This window comes from Equus quagga, chromosome 4 (genome assembly GCF_021613505.1).
Source record: "Equus quagga isolate Etosha38 chromosome 4, UCLA_HA_Equagga_1.0, whole genome shotgun sequence".
NCBI classification, from domain to species: Eukaryota; Metazoa; Chordata; class Mammalia; order Perissodactyla; family Equidae; genus Equus; species Equus quagga.
In genome coordinates, this window is record NC_060270.1 from 141566651 (window position 1) to 141580618 (window position 13968).

Consider the following 13968-nt stretch of genomic DNA (forward strand, 5'->3'; position numbering starts at 1 on the left):
TATGAAGCAGTGATTACAAAAACGGAAAGCTTTAAAATTAACACACTGAAGAGCTTATTAACTCTTTGGCATCGTATTTCCTGTGTCTTTTCTGGCTTATATGCGGGTACCACATTAAAAAATAAATTATATCTCTTCTGTAATTGTAATTCAGAATATCTTTAATCTGTTCTTAATGGTTTTCCGTTTGAACCTCTACCCTTCCTAATAACCGTACATGAATAATTTCTTAGGATTGTATCCCGACTATCTACACACACCATCTGCCTACCACTCTTAACTGCCTTACACTCAGTTTTCAAATTCATGTCCCTGTTTTCTACATATATCACAGTTCAGCCCCATGAGTTTATTAGACAAGTATTAGTAGCTAACCTGAGAGACCTCCACTTAGAATGTATGTGTTTCAAATACTGGATGTAGAAGGCACATGGCTTTTTAGTGGAAATGATAAGGTACATTGGACAAAGTAGTATTTATGACTTTTGATGAGTATGCAATGAACTTATTCACAACTGAGGTGGACACATTTAAAATTGACACTTTCTGTGGTACCTTGAGGGTGTGTTAGAATAAGACCTTTTCTACCATAATTAATGCGCAAGTGAAAAGCACCTTTTGGTGCTTCAGTCATTAGACTTCTCCCAGCTTCCAGTCAAGTCCAGCACACCCCTGCCTTGTTAAACTTTGCTCAGAGTATGTAACAGCTAATGAAGATTGGACAGAATTTGAATAGCTAAGCAAACACTGATTTTGGCCAAGTGTATGTTCATTATGTTTAAGGAACAAGTGTACAGGTAACATGGTGTTGCTGTTAGGAGTCTACCACGATACCTTTGACATCTTTGGGAACCCAATTTTTAAATAACTCTGGAAATCGAATCATAGCCCTTAAAGGGTTTTACCTTAGTGAGTTGGCAGGAAGTAACATCCCCAGAGCCTGGCAGTGCAGACCTCAGCTATGCAGAGTAGCAGAGACCATGAACTATCCGAGGGTGTGGATGTGTAGCTTATTGGTGATGCTTTTTTTTTTTTTTTTTAAGTTAGAACCCTTTTTAATTGTACCTGTGTTCTCTTTGATTGACTTTCCTAGGCCATTTCCAGATTGTGTGAAGACAAATACAAAGACTTGTGTAGAGCTGCCATGAGAAGGTCTTTCAGTGCTGATAATTTCGTTGGTATTCAGCGCTCTAATGCCATCCTCTCTTAAGGGAGAAAGGAGGGGTTGTAACATCATGAACCCCTCATCTACAAGGACTGGAGAAATAGGACCTCTCCTGCTCAAAAACCAGCAAAGTTAGTATTTTCACCTAAAAGAAAGACATCGAATTCAAGAGACTTGTGGACAGCAAGGATTATGCTCATAGGAAAGAATGGGACCTTGTCAATGCAACACACTTTTCTGTCCTTTTTAATGTAAACACTTACAAAAACCACTCCAAAGCAAAAGCTACTGGCCCACACACAGATATGTGCATACTGTGGTAGGCTGATAGCTAACTAGGTGAGGTTTTTTAATTAATAGTTTAAATTTTTAGACTTTAAAGACACTAACTATATAAGTTTTATGTTTTTTCTATTTTTCTTGCCTCCCTTCCCCCCACATTGCTGCATATTCCTTTAGAATCAGTGCAGTATTACCATGGGAAACATGGGGCTCCTAACACCTCGTAAAGCCACTTAGGAATGGACTGTAGCCTTGTTAGGTATTGAAGGTTCTTCCTCCCTACTGTGTCATTGAAGCTGCTAGTCATTATTGGCAATCAATTTAAACCAAAAAGCTGCTGAATAACACTTGTCATTCACATTCTTTGCCAGCACTACTTATTAGCATATTAGCATGTTTGGGATCATAAACAGAGAAAGTATTGGTTATTATCTACTTCTGTTGGGGCCATGCTGCATTTCTCGTGAACTATAATGGTGCTTTTCATTTTCTGATGATTTTCCTCTTCGTTAGATAGATGTATTAAAAGATATTTCCATAATTCCAGCCAACATGGTGGTCCAGTGACAACGAGCCGGTCCTGAGACAGGTGTCCCGAGAGTGCTGGTGCAGTTTCAGGCTTTATGGAGAGCGCGGGGCCTCCGGAACGCTGCTGCAGGAGGTAAATGCGACAGGCTTACAAAACATCATCTGAAAGGTTAATGGAATTTTTTTAAACTTAGTTAGTTTTGTAAATTTTAAATACTAAGCTTTTAGTTTTAATTTTTTGTTTCAGCCCCTCTTGAATTGGCAAACATTGCCTGAAACAAAATTAAAATTGAAAGTTTAATATTTAAAATTTATAAAACTAAATAGGTTTAAAAGAAATTTAGTTCACTTTTCAAATGGTGCTTTGTCAGTTTGTAGCATTTATACTTCTACAAATCTCAAAGCTTAAAATTGCACCAGACTTTAGGGATGCCTTATGTCTCCATGTGCCCTCCTCTTTTAAAAATAGTTCTTTGTAGGGCTTGTGCTGTTACCTGATTTGATCACCTAAATTTTTCTCTAGGTTTGGGAAAGGAGGATTATGAAGAGCAGTGTTAATTCACATGTAATAAGCTGGCAGGAACTGGACCCTAATTGTAGTGATGTGAAAGTAGGTGATGGGAAACGGCTTGTCCATCCCACGTGTTAACCTGGCTGTGCTGCCCGGTCCGAGGTCCTCCCGTTTAAGAGGAAACTTACAAACCAGAGGAGCCCTTATCTCAGGCTGTGCAGCACAGGGAGTGAAGTAATCAACCTTCAAGAGATTGGTAAAATGTCACCTAAACTTGAAATACTGAAAAAAGATTAGTGTTCTCAACCTGTGAAATCTGTTCTACCTTCTCAAATGTAATCCTAAGAATTTGGCTTGTAAAACAAAGCACTTCTGGGCCAGGAAAACTTTCAATATAGCAAGGCTTCACATTATACTGCAGGTTCCATCATTTTTAAAGGACAGAGACATAAATGATAGATAATGGTATATACAATATTACAATCTACCACCTCAAAAGCATTGTTTATGGAGTTTGGAGATTCAAGTATTGATTGCAGTTTTATTTTGAAAAGAATGCTACAACTTATGTGGTTTTTCTTTCTCATGTTTATATTAAAAGAAAAGCTAATAAACTCTATTTTAATTAAAATATGGCTACTGTGTTTGTAACATTTCTATTATCATAGCATTACATCTCTGCCTAACTTAAAATGGTTTCAGTCAGCTCTGCTAGTGGAGTCTTGAAGCATTTCCAGACTGACCATTCATAGATTGGTTTTACCCCTGCTGCTAGGTATGATGGTCATTTATTTCTTGGGTGTATGCTCTTTTTAACCTGAAGATAATTTATTCACTTAATCACTGGCCACAGTACTCAGAGGCATAGTGCATTAGAAGGCATCTCTGAATGGTTCGTTATTGTGTCAAGACAGAAAAGCACACTGGAAGGTAAAAGACCCGAGAGAGAAAGGAATGACAGGAGTGCTGTAGGATTAGCGTGACATCAGGATAGTCACTTGAGGCTCTGCAGCACTTAAACAGGAGAGACGGTGGAAGAAGCAGAACTGGAACTGTGGCTTCTGGAAGGAGGGTGACTTTAAACAAGCTGCATAATTTGACTTTAAAATGCTATTTTCAGACTTACATTTCAGTTAGAAATATACCAAATCTCCATAAGGTTTGTTTAAAACTCAGACCCTAGTCACTCAAGCAATGCTGAGTAAATCCTGAGTACTGCTGTATTTCATCCATGTTTCACCACCTGAGGTCAAATCTTTGATCATTTTGTTGTTGATAAATTGCTGATTAAGGTAAATGATCTAAGTTTAGAAGGGAAAATCACAAATCACTGTTTATAAGATAGTTTGACCCTCTAGTAATATGCCAGTTACTAAGCTGACAAATATGAGGGGTCAAAGGTTTAAAAAGTTTGGGGGAGAGACATTGGACATGACTGATATCAAGAACAAATTGGTGGAATAAGTAGAATCACTAAAAATTGCTTTAATTCTAGAAGGTAATACAGCCATTTTGATAAATGGGAAATTGGGTCAACTTAGGGTAAGAGTGGAAACATCACAGAAAGCAAGCATGTTCTCTGACAAATGTCACAGGACCTGGAAACTGGTTACCAGTGGGGTGGTGACCTGGCAGTTGTTTAGGTATTACACCTGCGAAGGGTTTGCTCCCATAGTTCTAATACTATAAAATACCTGACTACCTCCACTCAGACTTATTTTTATTCTTAGTGTTTCCTCCTACTGGAATACTGACCTCAATGAAATTTTAACTCTGGTATATTGTGAACTGAACTTTTAAGTTTTCATTACAAGGAAAAGACAAAGGTCTGAAATACATGTTTGAACCAAATGAAATGGCAATTTTTGTAGGTCAAAAATGGTTGCTTGTCAGCAGTTTCCTATGGTTCATCCTAAGACAACAACGTAGGACCCAACGTTTCCGGTTAAAGAGAAGTTTCTTCCATGCTGTACTGGGTTCCATCATGGCTCTTTCATTTACTGGTAACATACCTGGTCTGCCCGTACATTACTGAAACCCAACAGCACTGAATCAAGGTTCATTTCTTGGTTTAGTTTTCCTATGTCTATAAATACACTATTCCTTGATTAAAAAAATGCTGACACCAGTATTTACTTTTCAATTCACTCTGTATTCAGGTTATGCAGTTTTTGGGGAAACATTTAGCTACAGCATGTAGGTTAGCTAAAATCACTGACGCCTTCCCCCAACCACATCTCAAATGTCTACACTGTTCCTTCACCTGGAAGCTGGTGAGCATGGAGCTACTTGGAAAAGCACTTGATAGCCAGCAGAGAAATCTCCCAGGTAGATGCTAGTTTCTATGCAGAATCTGTAGATTACACGCGGCATCTATCAACAAGGATTCAATCACCTCAGGTCTTAACGGTCAGCCACTTCCCAACTTGGTCTGCCTGACACTGCCAGGAAGCAACACCAAAGACCTAGGAGCCCTGAGCAAAGCCTGCTGCCTTGGCACGCAGGTGCAAGCTGTTTGGCTTCTGAGGCAATTTCCACTGAACTATTTTAAATGGGTTTGGCAGATAGGAGAACATGGACTTAAGGGGAAATAAATTTTAAGAGCACCAGTTTTGGGGCTGGCCTGGTGGCCGAGTGGTTAGGTTCATGCACTCTGCTTCGGTGGCCCAGAGTTTCCCTGGTTCGAATCCTGGGTGCAGACATGGCACTGCTCGCCTAAGCCATGCTGAGGCAGCGTCCCACATGCCACAACTAGAAGGACCCACAACTAAAAATACACAACTATGTACTGGGGGGCTTTGGGAGAAAAAGGAAAAATAAAATGTTTAAAAAAAAAAAAAGCACCAGTTTGTATTTTAGATCTCTAAGGTGCCGAAAGAACTAGGAAAGTGAAACAGTACAGAAATTAAGAGGAATCCAGAGTCAAATAAAAAAAGGTTAACTCTCTAAAAAAGGAATAGGTTAGATTATTCTAACTGCTGTGAAGGGAGCTAAGTAATTGAATTGATTAAATTCAGTGATACCATCAGAACCTAAGGTCCTCAAGAAGATACCAAGAGTATTCAGACCTCAAATGATTCTGCTAGCTTTTTCTTAAGACATCTATTCATGTTACCTTCTCAATTCTACTCACCTTCTCGTATAGCCCCTAGATGGTGGCCCCTTTATCTCCTCCCTATGGGAACCAACTCTTCCAAAAGCAGAGCTTCAGTGTTTTGTCCACTTCCCGTTTAGGGCCCTCCCTCAAGATCATCTTGGCCTTTGCCCTCCTTGACCTTCTGCCAGTGTCCAATGGGGCAGTGCCTGATTTCCAAAGCATTACCTCCAGGTTCCAGGAAATACAGGTTTTACATGACTCACAGGCTACCTGGCCCCTCGTCATCCCCTTTAACCGCCTATTTGAGGCCTCCTGTGTGCCCAAAAGCATGTGTTCCGTACTTACTGCACTTGCTGACTCTCTGACCTGCCCACAGCCCTAGATGTATCTCCTCAGCCTGGGCAGCATCCCTACATTCCAAACTCCCAGACTCACTGGCACTCATCTGGCAGTAGGAATAGATGCCTCGCTTCTTAAGCTTGGAGGGGATTCCATCCCAACTCTAAAATCACCTAGCTCCCTCCCCTCCACCAGTTTATTCCCTTGTTTCAAAATTGCATTCATCTCCCCAGTGTGGGGATGGGGCAATTCGACTTTGCTCAGTCTTTTACCGTCTTAGTGTTTCTCAAGATGTGGTCCCTAGGCCACCTGTCTCTCGTCAGTTGAAAGTGAATATATGAAAAAGAAAGCTTCTCTAAACGCAACACAGAATCCTGGATTGGATTCTGGAACAGATACAGAACAGCAGTGGAAACTCTAGTGAAATCCAAATACAGTCTGGAGCCGATAGTACTGTGCCAAGGTTGACTTCTTAATTGTAACAAACAAGTGTACTATGATGCTACATTAACATTAGGGAAAAATGAGTAAGGGGTCTGGAGGAACTCTGAATTATCTTTGCAACTTTTCTATCAATCTAAAATAATTCCAGAATAAAGTTTACCAAAAAGCAGCAGCAGCTTCTTGGACTGCAGGCCTACTGAATCTCAGTTCCTCAGGCTGAAGCCTGGGAATCTACATTTTTAATAGGAACCCCAAATGACTCTTATGCAGACTCAAATTTGAAACCTAGTCATTCAATTCCCTTCGCACTGCACGCCTGAACAGCTGCTGCTTCTGCACTTTCCGCACCTTAACCTGGCCTAACCCTGATTTAATCTTTTAGGTCCTCTGGACCATAAGACAAGAACTGTTATTTCCCTCGTTTCACAGATGAGAAAGCTGAAGTCCTAACAGGTTAAGGCACAGGTCCAGGACCACGCGGCTGTGAACGCTGGCGCTGGGATTTGAACCCCAGTCAGTCTGGCTCCCAAGTCTATGTGGCTAACCATTCTACTGCCTCTCAGCGCTGTTTCCATGCAGGACAAGGAAGAGCTCTGTCCCTAAATCTCTAAAGCAGCATCATTGGCAGTGACACTGGTCCCACCTCTCTCCAGCTCCAGTCCCTTCGCTCCAGCTGTTCCACTGGGGTGAGCCGCGGGCAGGCGAGGCGTGCCGACGAGTGTCCTGTCCGTGCGAGGTGCACTGCTCTCCTGCCAGCATCCAGCGCCACTGCTGGATCTCCTTTTCTGCTTCTCCCGCTGCCCTAGCTCACGCGCCAATCTCGCAACGGTCAGAGCACTCACTCTGACACTGAATTATACACCCTCACATTGTTATCCACCTCTTGCTGGATTTGTCTCACTTCCCCAAACATTTTAACCTCCTAATTACCCAACTTCTCCCACATACTTACACCTCAGAGCATTGCTGGAGAACGTGACACACCAGGCATTACGAGGAGGTGACTGGTGGATTGGTGGCCGATCTGCATTTTGCCAAAGCAGCAGCCAGTAGAAAGTACTCTGACAACAGAATCTCAGGTCTGCTAAGCATCTGTCCAGATTATCAGGGAGGTGCCACCTCTAAATCAACTTATATCCTCTTATCTGGGCTCCCCGACTTGTATTTACAGCTTAGCACCAAGCTGTGGATCTAACTGCTGAAGGAGAAAGGGCTTTGGGAGTGTCTGCTCCTCAAGCGGACACACAGATCAACAGCACCCCCTCTATCCAAGGAGGTTCAGGACGCGGCACAGATGAGGCTACTGCGTCTCAGGCGGGGTCTCTCTCACGTGCTTCCCTTCGTTTCCTCAAGTGGGTCATGAAACAGTCACAGGATCAGCAGGAGAAGCCTATGAAGTATATTCAAGTAAAACGTCTTCATTAGTTCTGCTTCTGGTGACCGGAATTCGCTGATTTTCTTAATAAAAACATTGCCACTTATATTTTAAGTACCTCTGAGAAATCTGACTATGAAGTTAGAATCCACATATCTCCCCAGATACTCTTAGAAAGCAGTGTTTCTCCATAAATGTGTGAGGAGAAAAAGACGTGTACAGCATCTTTGTGTTTTCTTCACCATTGCTTTAATGTACTTTAAATTTTATCTACATTAATTGGGAACAAAGAAACAAAAATAGACATTTCTTTGTTTTTCATAAATAACTACTCTCCATATCTGATAAAAATCTCAAACCATTATTTTACCTTCCCACAAATACAATACATACAAAATTTATCTGAAATAATAGGGTCAGCAAATTAAGTATCTTCAGACTAACATAAGCACATACATAGCTGTTCTACTGACTTCCAGGAACAAAACAAAAACAAAAACTTATCAAGATGCTCTGGGTTTCCTTTCATTAGTTTTATGGATTCAGAATTATAACCATCTGCCAGTAATAATTTATAGATTCAAGTTGATTGTCTACAAATAAAATATTGCTGGCTCTGATTCGCGAGTTCTGGATTTGACATGACAGTGACAATACTGCGTGGGGTAGGCACTATACGCATATTGAAATCATAAAAAATATTGAATGCCCTGGACTCGAACTACTGACTCGGTATGTGCCTCATTTGGCTCAGTAATAAATTCACCTGCACCAAACCCGTATCAAAAGTCACTAAATCTCTCAGATATATAATATATATTATGTATATACACACCCACCACACGGACACACTATACATACAGTTTGTAACATGATGTAATATTGTCTTAAAATGGTGTACCACAGACATTATCCTGGCTGAAATAAATCCTGTAATTGTCATCAAGCTGCTAGAAGCTTTTGAGGATTCCGAGTCACATTACTTAGTTACTTACGTGGCCCTGCTTAATGTCACGGTAGCTTTTTCTTTCAGAACCACTCTCCCCAACCCAGGCATATTTCTTTCCCAGGATCACTTGATTGGACTGTGGAGGTAAGAAAGGGCAAGCAGGGGAGCAGGCAATTCTCAGCGCTGTACCTCGCACCTGCCTGGATTTGTGATGTTCTCCGTCCTGTTTGCCACATTTGGTGACAGAAAGCAGGTATTCAAAGCTTTGTCCCTCTTACCCCCCTTGGTCTTTCTGCAGAGCACAAAAGGGAGAGAAGCCTCTTTAGCAGGGTAGCAGTTCATTAAAATACACAGCTACATTTCCTAGCTCTGGGGTTCCCATTCTGTACTCGAGAGTGCAGGTCACGGATGCTGTTATTAAGGTTCCGTGTGGGATCCATGAGGTTTTCTCCTGACGGCCGGTGTCAGGATTTGCACAGCCCTGGCCCAGGAGGAAACAGCCTAATGAATACCAACTTGGAAACAGTGCTGTCGGCACATTATTTAAGCTGGTACATGTGCACAATTACACACCACACACACACACAGGCCCGTCATTGGAAATGGTCACATGAAAATATGACAAAGGTTTGCAAGGATAAACCAATAAGGCACCAAGAAAAATTATTTTCAGCCAATTTAGACAACTTCAAAATGTGAGGAGGGAAATAATATAAATTAAAACGACCTCTCTAAAGTTTGGTCAACCAGTTCCCTGGGAGGTCACATTAGTTCCTTTAGACAACCTTCTAAATGTTCACCCCCGAATCTATGAAATGAGACACTGTGGCCTGAAAGCTGTACAGGTGAGACCAAACTGGGCCCTAAGTCCCCTCCAACTTCACAAAGCTGCCTGTGAAGACCTCTCCCTTCATAACTGTTTTCAGTATAGGGTGTTTGCACAATAAAAATGAAAATTAGGGGGAAATAGTGCATGGGGTGGAAATAGGGGGTGGCCATAAATAGACCCAGCTCCTCTCCCCTGGGTGGGCTGGCTGATGTTAGTACGACCAGGGGAAGCAAGTGTGTTTTATCTGAGGGAAGGGGGGGCAGGCGATGAGAACAGAGACTGAAACAGAGGCGGCTCTGAAAGTGGGTCTGGAACTACACGCCAAGAAGCAACACCTACACTACTTCTCCTTGGCTTGGTAACCTGTCTTAGTTCTCAGAGTAAACTGGTTGGGCTTTTCAGGTTTGGCACGTTGCCAAAATGAAAAAAAATCAATTCTTTAAAATGAAGAATTAAATCACTTTCATCCCACAACTTTTAGATACACTGTACATCATTTCTAGATTCCTCCACAAAGAAAAAGAAGGAAGGGGGACAACCCAAGTTAGGCACAAGGACTGAAGGCAGCAGAACAATGCACGTGGTTTCTGGGAAGACACAGAAATGAGGGATGAGGTCACGGTGATCAAGAAGATCGTCATTTGAAAGACAGGAGAGGAACTGTCTCTCAGGCAGGGATCTATTTCAAGGTGCTAAGAAGCAGCTTCCGGATGAGTAGAGGAATAAGATGGGCCAGAAGGTCTACAGCTGCGTGTGGGTTTTTGTCAAATCCACTGAAAGTTTACCTCTGATTCGGAGGGTGAGCGTGTAAGAGCAGTGCATTTTTTTAAAACGTGAACAGCTTTCGAGAGTCCTTGGAACTCTAATACCAGGCTTCTCCCTACCAGCAAAGTGTTTAAATTCTCTGTGGGAACTATGCATTTGTTTACTTAATATCCATGAAGTAAAAGCTGACCTGGGCTTAAATCTTACTTTTCCAACTTCGGTGTAAAAGAAGACAAGTGCCCCTAGACTTACTGTTTTCTAGGGGAGGCATTCTCAAATCTTAATTGCTTTTGCCATTTTAGCTTCTTAAATGTAGTCCCCACTCAGTCCCGGTCATGGGTATTTTGCTGGACAATGCAGTGTCACCCCATTCCCCAGTAATGGCCTCACACTCTTCATGAATGAATGGTTAAACAGATTAGGAAAGCAAACAGGATTTTCTAAGGGTAAAGTAACGTGTGTGCGTGTGCGCGTGTGTGTTCATCAATACATAGGCTCTCCCATATGAAAGAAGGAACAGTTAAGCAGATCAGAAAGCAAACAGAATTCTCTAACAGCAGTGTTCGTGTGCGAGTGTGTGCTCATCAATAAAGGCTTTCTCAGAAGAGGAAAAGGAAAACATCCTGAGGTGGGGGTGGGGACAGCTCTCCTCCTGCTGTTCCAGTACACAGATCCCTACTTTACAAGCTTACGCGAGTGTGTCACGGTCTCACTTGCTTCCAGAGACTGCAGAGAGCAAGGTCTTGCTGCTTTTCGCATATCTGGCTATAAACTAGTCCAAAGTCCAGGGACACTCATTTTCGCTCATTACTGCCAGTGTTTGTTCACAGGTAGCCGGCTTCCCTCCCCCGGGTCCAGCACCTCATTCAGGGGCGGGTGTGGCTTCTAATCACGGCTCTGCAGGAGAGGAAGACTAAGAAAAGCAACAAGACCGTTTAACATGATCAAAGAGGTGGGACGGGGGTGGAGCCGGTAAAACAAGTGTTGGAAATCTACTTACTTACTGGAGATACACCCATATTAGTCCTTAAATCTGAAAAGAAGCCCCCTTTCACTAAGTACTTCCAGAAGAAGGGAATGGGTTTACTTTTACTAAAATTGTAACACCAGTTCTTTATTAAAAAAAATTGGGATCACTGAAGCCTATTAAGAACCACCCACTCCTTGTCTGGCACAAAGCTGCCCTCTGACCAGCCTAGAACTCAAGCTCAGCCAGTGGCCATCCCTTAGGTTCCAAATATCCACACCAGACACTCCGTAATGTGCCACCTCTAACTGGTTCGAGACAATTCTGTCGCTGGCAGGAACAAGAATGCAAAAACAAGAACAAGAATGGAGTTCTTGAAGACAAGCACTCCAGAGAACACAGGGAAGCCTGCTCAACAAAGCCAGGACCACACGGCTGCTCTGGGGGGGCCCCACCTCATTCTGCTCCCCTCCTTGGTGTGACCTGGGGCTTCTCCTAACAGGAACCACCAACAGGGACCACCTCACCTGAAAGCCTGTTGGAGCAGCAGCGGAAGGAGAGACAAGCTGATAAAGCAGCGACAGCTTCCCACCCACAGCGACCCAAACTGCCAGGGCTCCCTTTCTGTGTGTGGTTTTTCTTAAAGACCCAAGTATAGGAAATCCATTTTCCCAATTTACAGCACACAGTGCAAAGAACCCTGAACCGGCGGACCTTCATTATAATGGCAACCTTCGGATTGTAAAGCCCCCAAAACAAAGGTAAATTTTGTTGCCAAAATGCAACAAAGTTAAAAATGGAGACAAATACATATAAATTAAACACAGGGTTCCCCTAAAGAAGGCAGCCAGAAATGCCGACCAGAAGAGCACACTCGGGCTGTGCCCCTCCGAGACGTCCCGGGACAGGGGCTCCCTGTCGCAGCCCCATCTCTCTCCACGTTGCCCCAGGAGGGCCATCGGAACCGGGAGGGTATATGGAAGTGACCTTGGCAGAGCTGCCAAACCACCCGCCCCTCCCGCAGCCCCGGCCCCCGCGGCTTCGCCTCCTACACGTGCGACAGGGACACCTGCTTGTGGTGGGCGGCGGGGGGGCCCGGCCCGGTCCTGCCCGTGAGCGCCGCGCTCGCCTCCGTCTGCTCCCCCGCCGCCCCCGCGTCCTTGGGGCCCCGCGCGCGGCAGCAGCGGCCGGAGAAGCGCCGCCACGACTCCACCGTCTTGCTGGACCAGATCCAGACGCCGGACGTGATGCCCACCACCAGGCACATGAAGTACTTGAGCATGAGCACCCAGTACTCGGGCTTGGCGCGCGGCGCGCCGGCGTCGGCGCCCGGGCACGCGCAGGTGAGCGCGGCCTCCCAGCTCTCGCGGTGGTGCTGCTCGTACAGGTAGCAGGCCACCAGCACGCTGGCCGGCACGGTGTAGAGCAGCGTGAAGACGCCGATGCGCAGCATGAGCTTCTCCAGCTTGTCCGTCTTGGTGCCGCCCTGCTTGATGACGCTGCGGATGCGGAACAGGGACACGAAGCCGGCCAGCAGGAAGAGCGTGCCCACCAGCAGGTAGAGCACCAGCGGGCCCAGCACGAAGCCGCGCAGCGAGTTCAGGTTCTGGTTGCCCACGTAGCAGATGCCGGCCACCGGGTCCCCGTCCACGGAGCTCAGGGCCAGCGCCGTGATGGACTTGACGCTGGGGATGAGCCACGCGGCCAGGTGGAAGTACTGCGCGTAGCCCGCGATGGCCTCGTTGCCCCACTTCATGCCGGCTGCCAGGAACCAGGTGAGCGACAGGATGACCCACCAGATGGAGCTGGCCATGCCGAAGAAGTAGACGAGCAGGAAGACGACGGTGCACAGCGCCGGGCCCGTGGTCTCGTAGTGAATGTGGCTGTGCTCGCGGCTGCAGGCGACGCTGGCGTGGCCCACGACCAGGCGCACCAGGAAGCCCAGCGACACGCACAGGTAGCAGGCCGACAGGAAGATGATGGGGCGCTCGGGGTAGCGGAAGCGCTCCATGTCTATGAGGAAGGTGGCCACGGTGGTGGAGGTGGAGACGAAGCACAGCACCGACCACAGGCCGATCCAGAAGGTGGCGAACGTGCGCTCGTCGGGGCTGAAGGACGGCTGGTAGCAGGGCACCGCGCAGTTGGGGACCTGGCCCGTGCGCACCTTGTTGTACAGCGGGTGCGACTCCTTCACGATGGGCACGAAGGGCTCGCGGCACTTGCACACCGACGGGCCCCCCGCGGCGCACTCGGCCCCCGCGGACGGCGCCCCCGGCGGGCCCGGGGGCGTGGGTCTGGCCGGGAAGGGCCGCGGGGGCGCCGTGGTGGCCTCGCTGCGGTTGTAGTCCATGCACAGCACCTCGGCGTCGCGGCCCAGCACCGGCAGGCGGTCGCAGCTCATGCGCTCGGGCCAGGCGAAGCCGTACTGGCGCATGAGCGGCGAGCAGCCGGCCTTGGCGCGCTCGCACACCGAGCGGCAGGGCGGCAGCGGCTTGTGGTAGTCGGGCAGGCAGATGGGCGTGTACATGGAGCACAGGAAGAAGCGCAGGTCCGGCGAGCAGTGGATCTCCACCAGCGGCCAGAACTGGTGCACCTCCAGGCCCGCCTCGTCCTGCGTGTCGTGGTTGAACTGGTTGGGCATGTGCGTCAGGTTGTAGCCGATGCCGCGGCACATGGGCACCGTGATCTCCTGGCACACCGGGGCCTTGGAGGCGGCC

The 13968-nt window shown here is 46.1% G+C and overlaps 2 protein-coding genes across 2 annotated transcripts in view; one reads left to right on the forward strand and one right to left on the reverse strand.

Annotated features, from left to right (window-relative positions):
- The window catches only part of CCNYL1 (cyclin Y like 1), a 33355-nt gene extending 32125 nt beyond the window's left edge, over positions 1-1230 (forward strand). The window contains exon 10 of the mRNA XM_046657891.1: positions 1094-1230. Within this exon, the coding sequence (XP_046513847.1) occupies positions 1094-1210 (117 nt within the window). The 3' untranslated portion in view covers positions 1211-1230. The remainder of the gene's footprint in view (positions 1-1093) is intronic.
- Positions 1231-2004: 774 nt separating this feature from the next.
- FZD5 (frizzled class receptor 5) lies at positions 2005-13967 on the reverse strand (the record flags this gene model as incomplete). Its single annotated transcript, XM_046659871.1, has 3 exons — positions 2005-2137; positions 7319-7756; positions 12321-13967. Coding segments are annotated over 2 exons (1680 nt in total), but the record flags the coding sequence as incomplete, so codon positions are not given.
- Between the last annotated feature and the right edge of the window lies 1 nt (position 13968).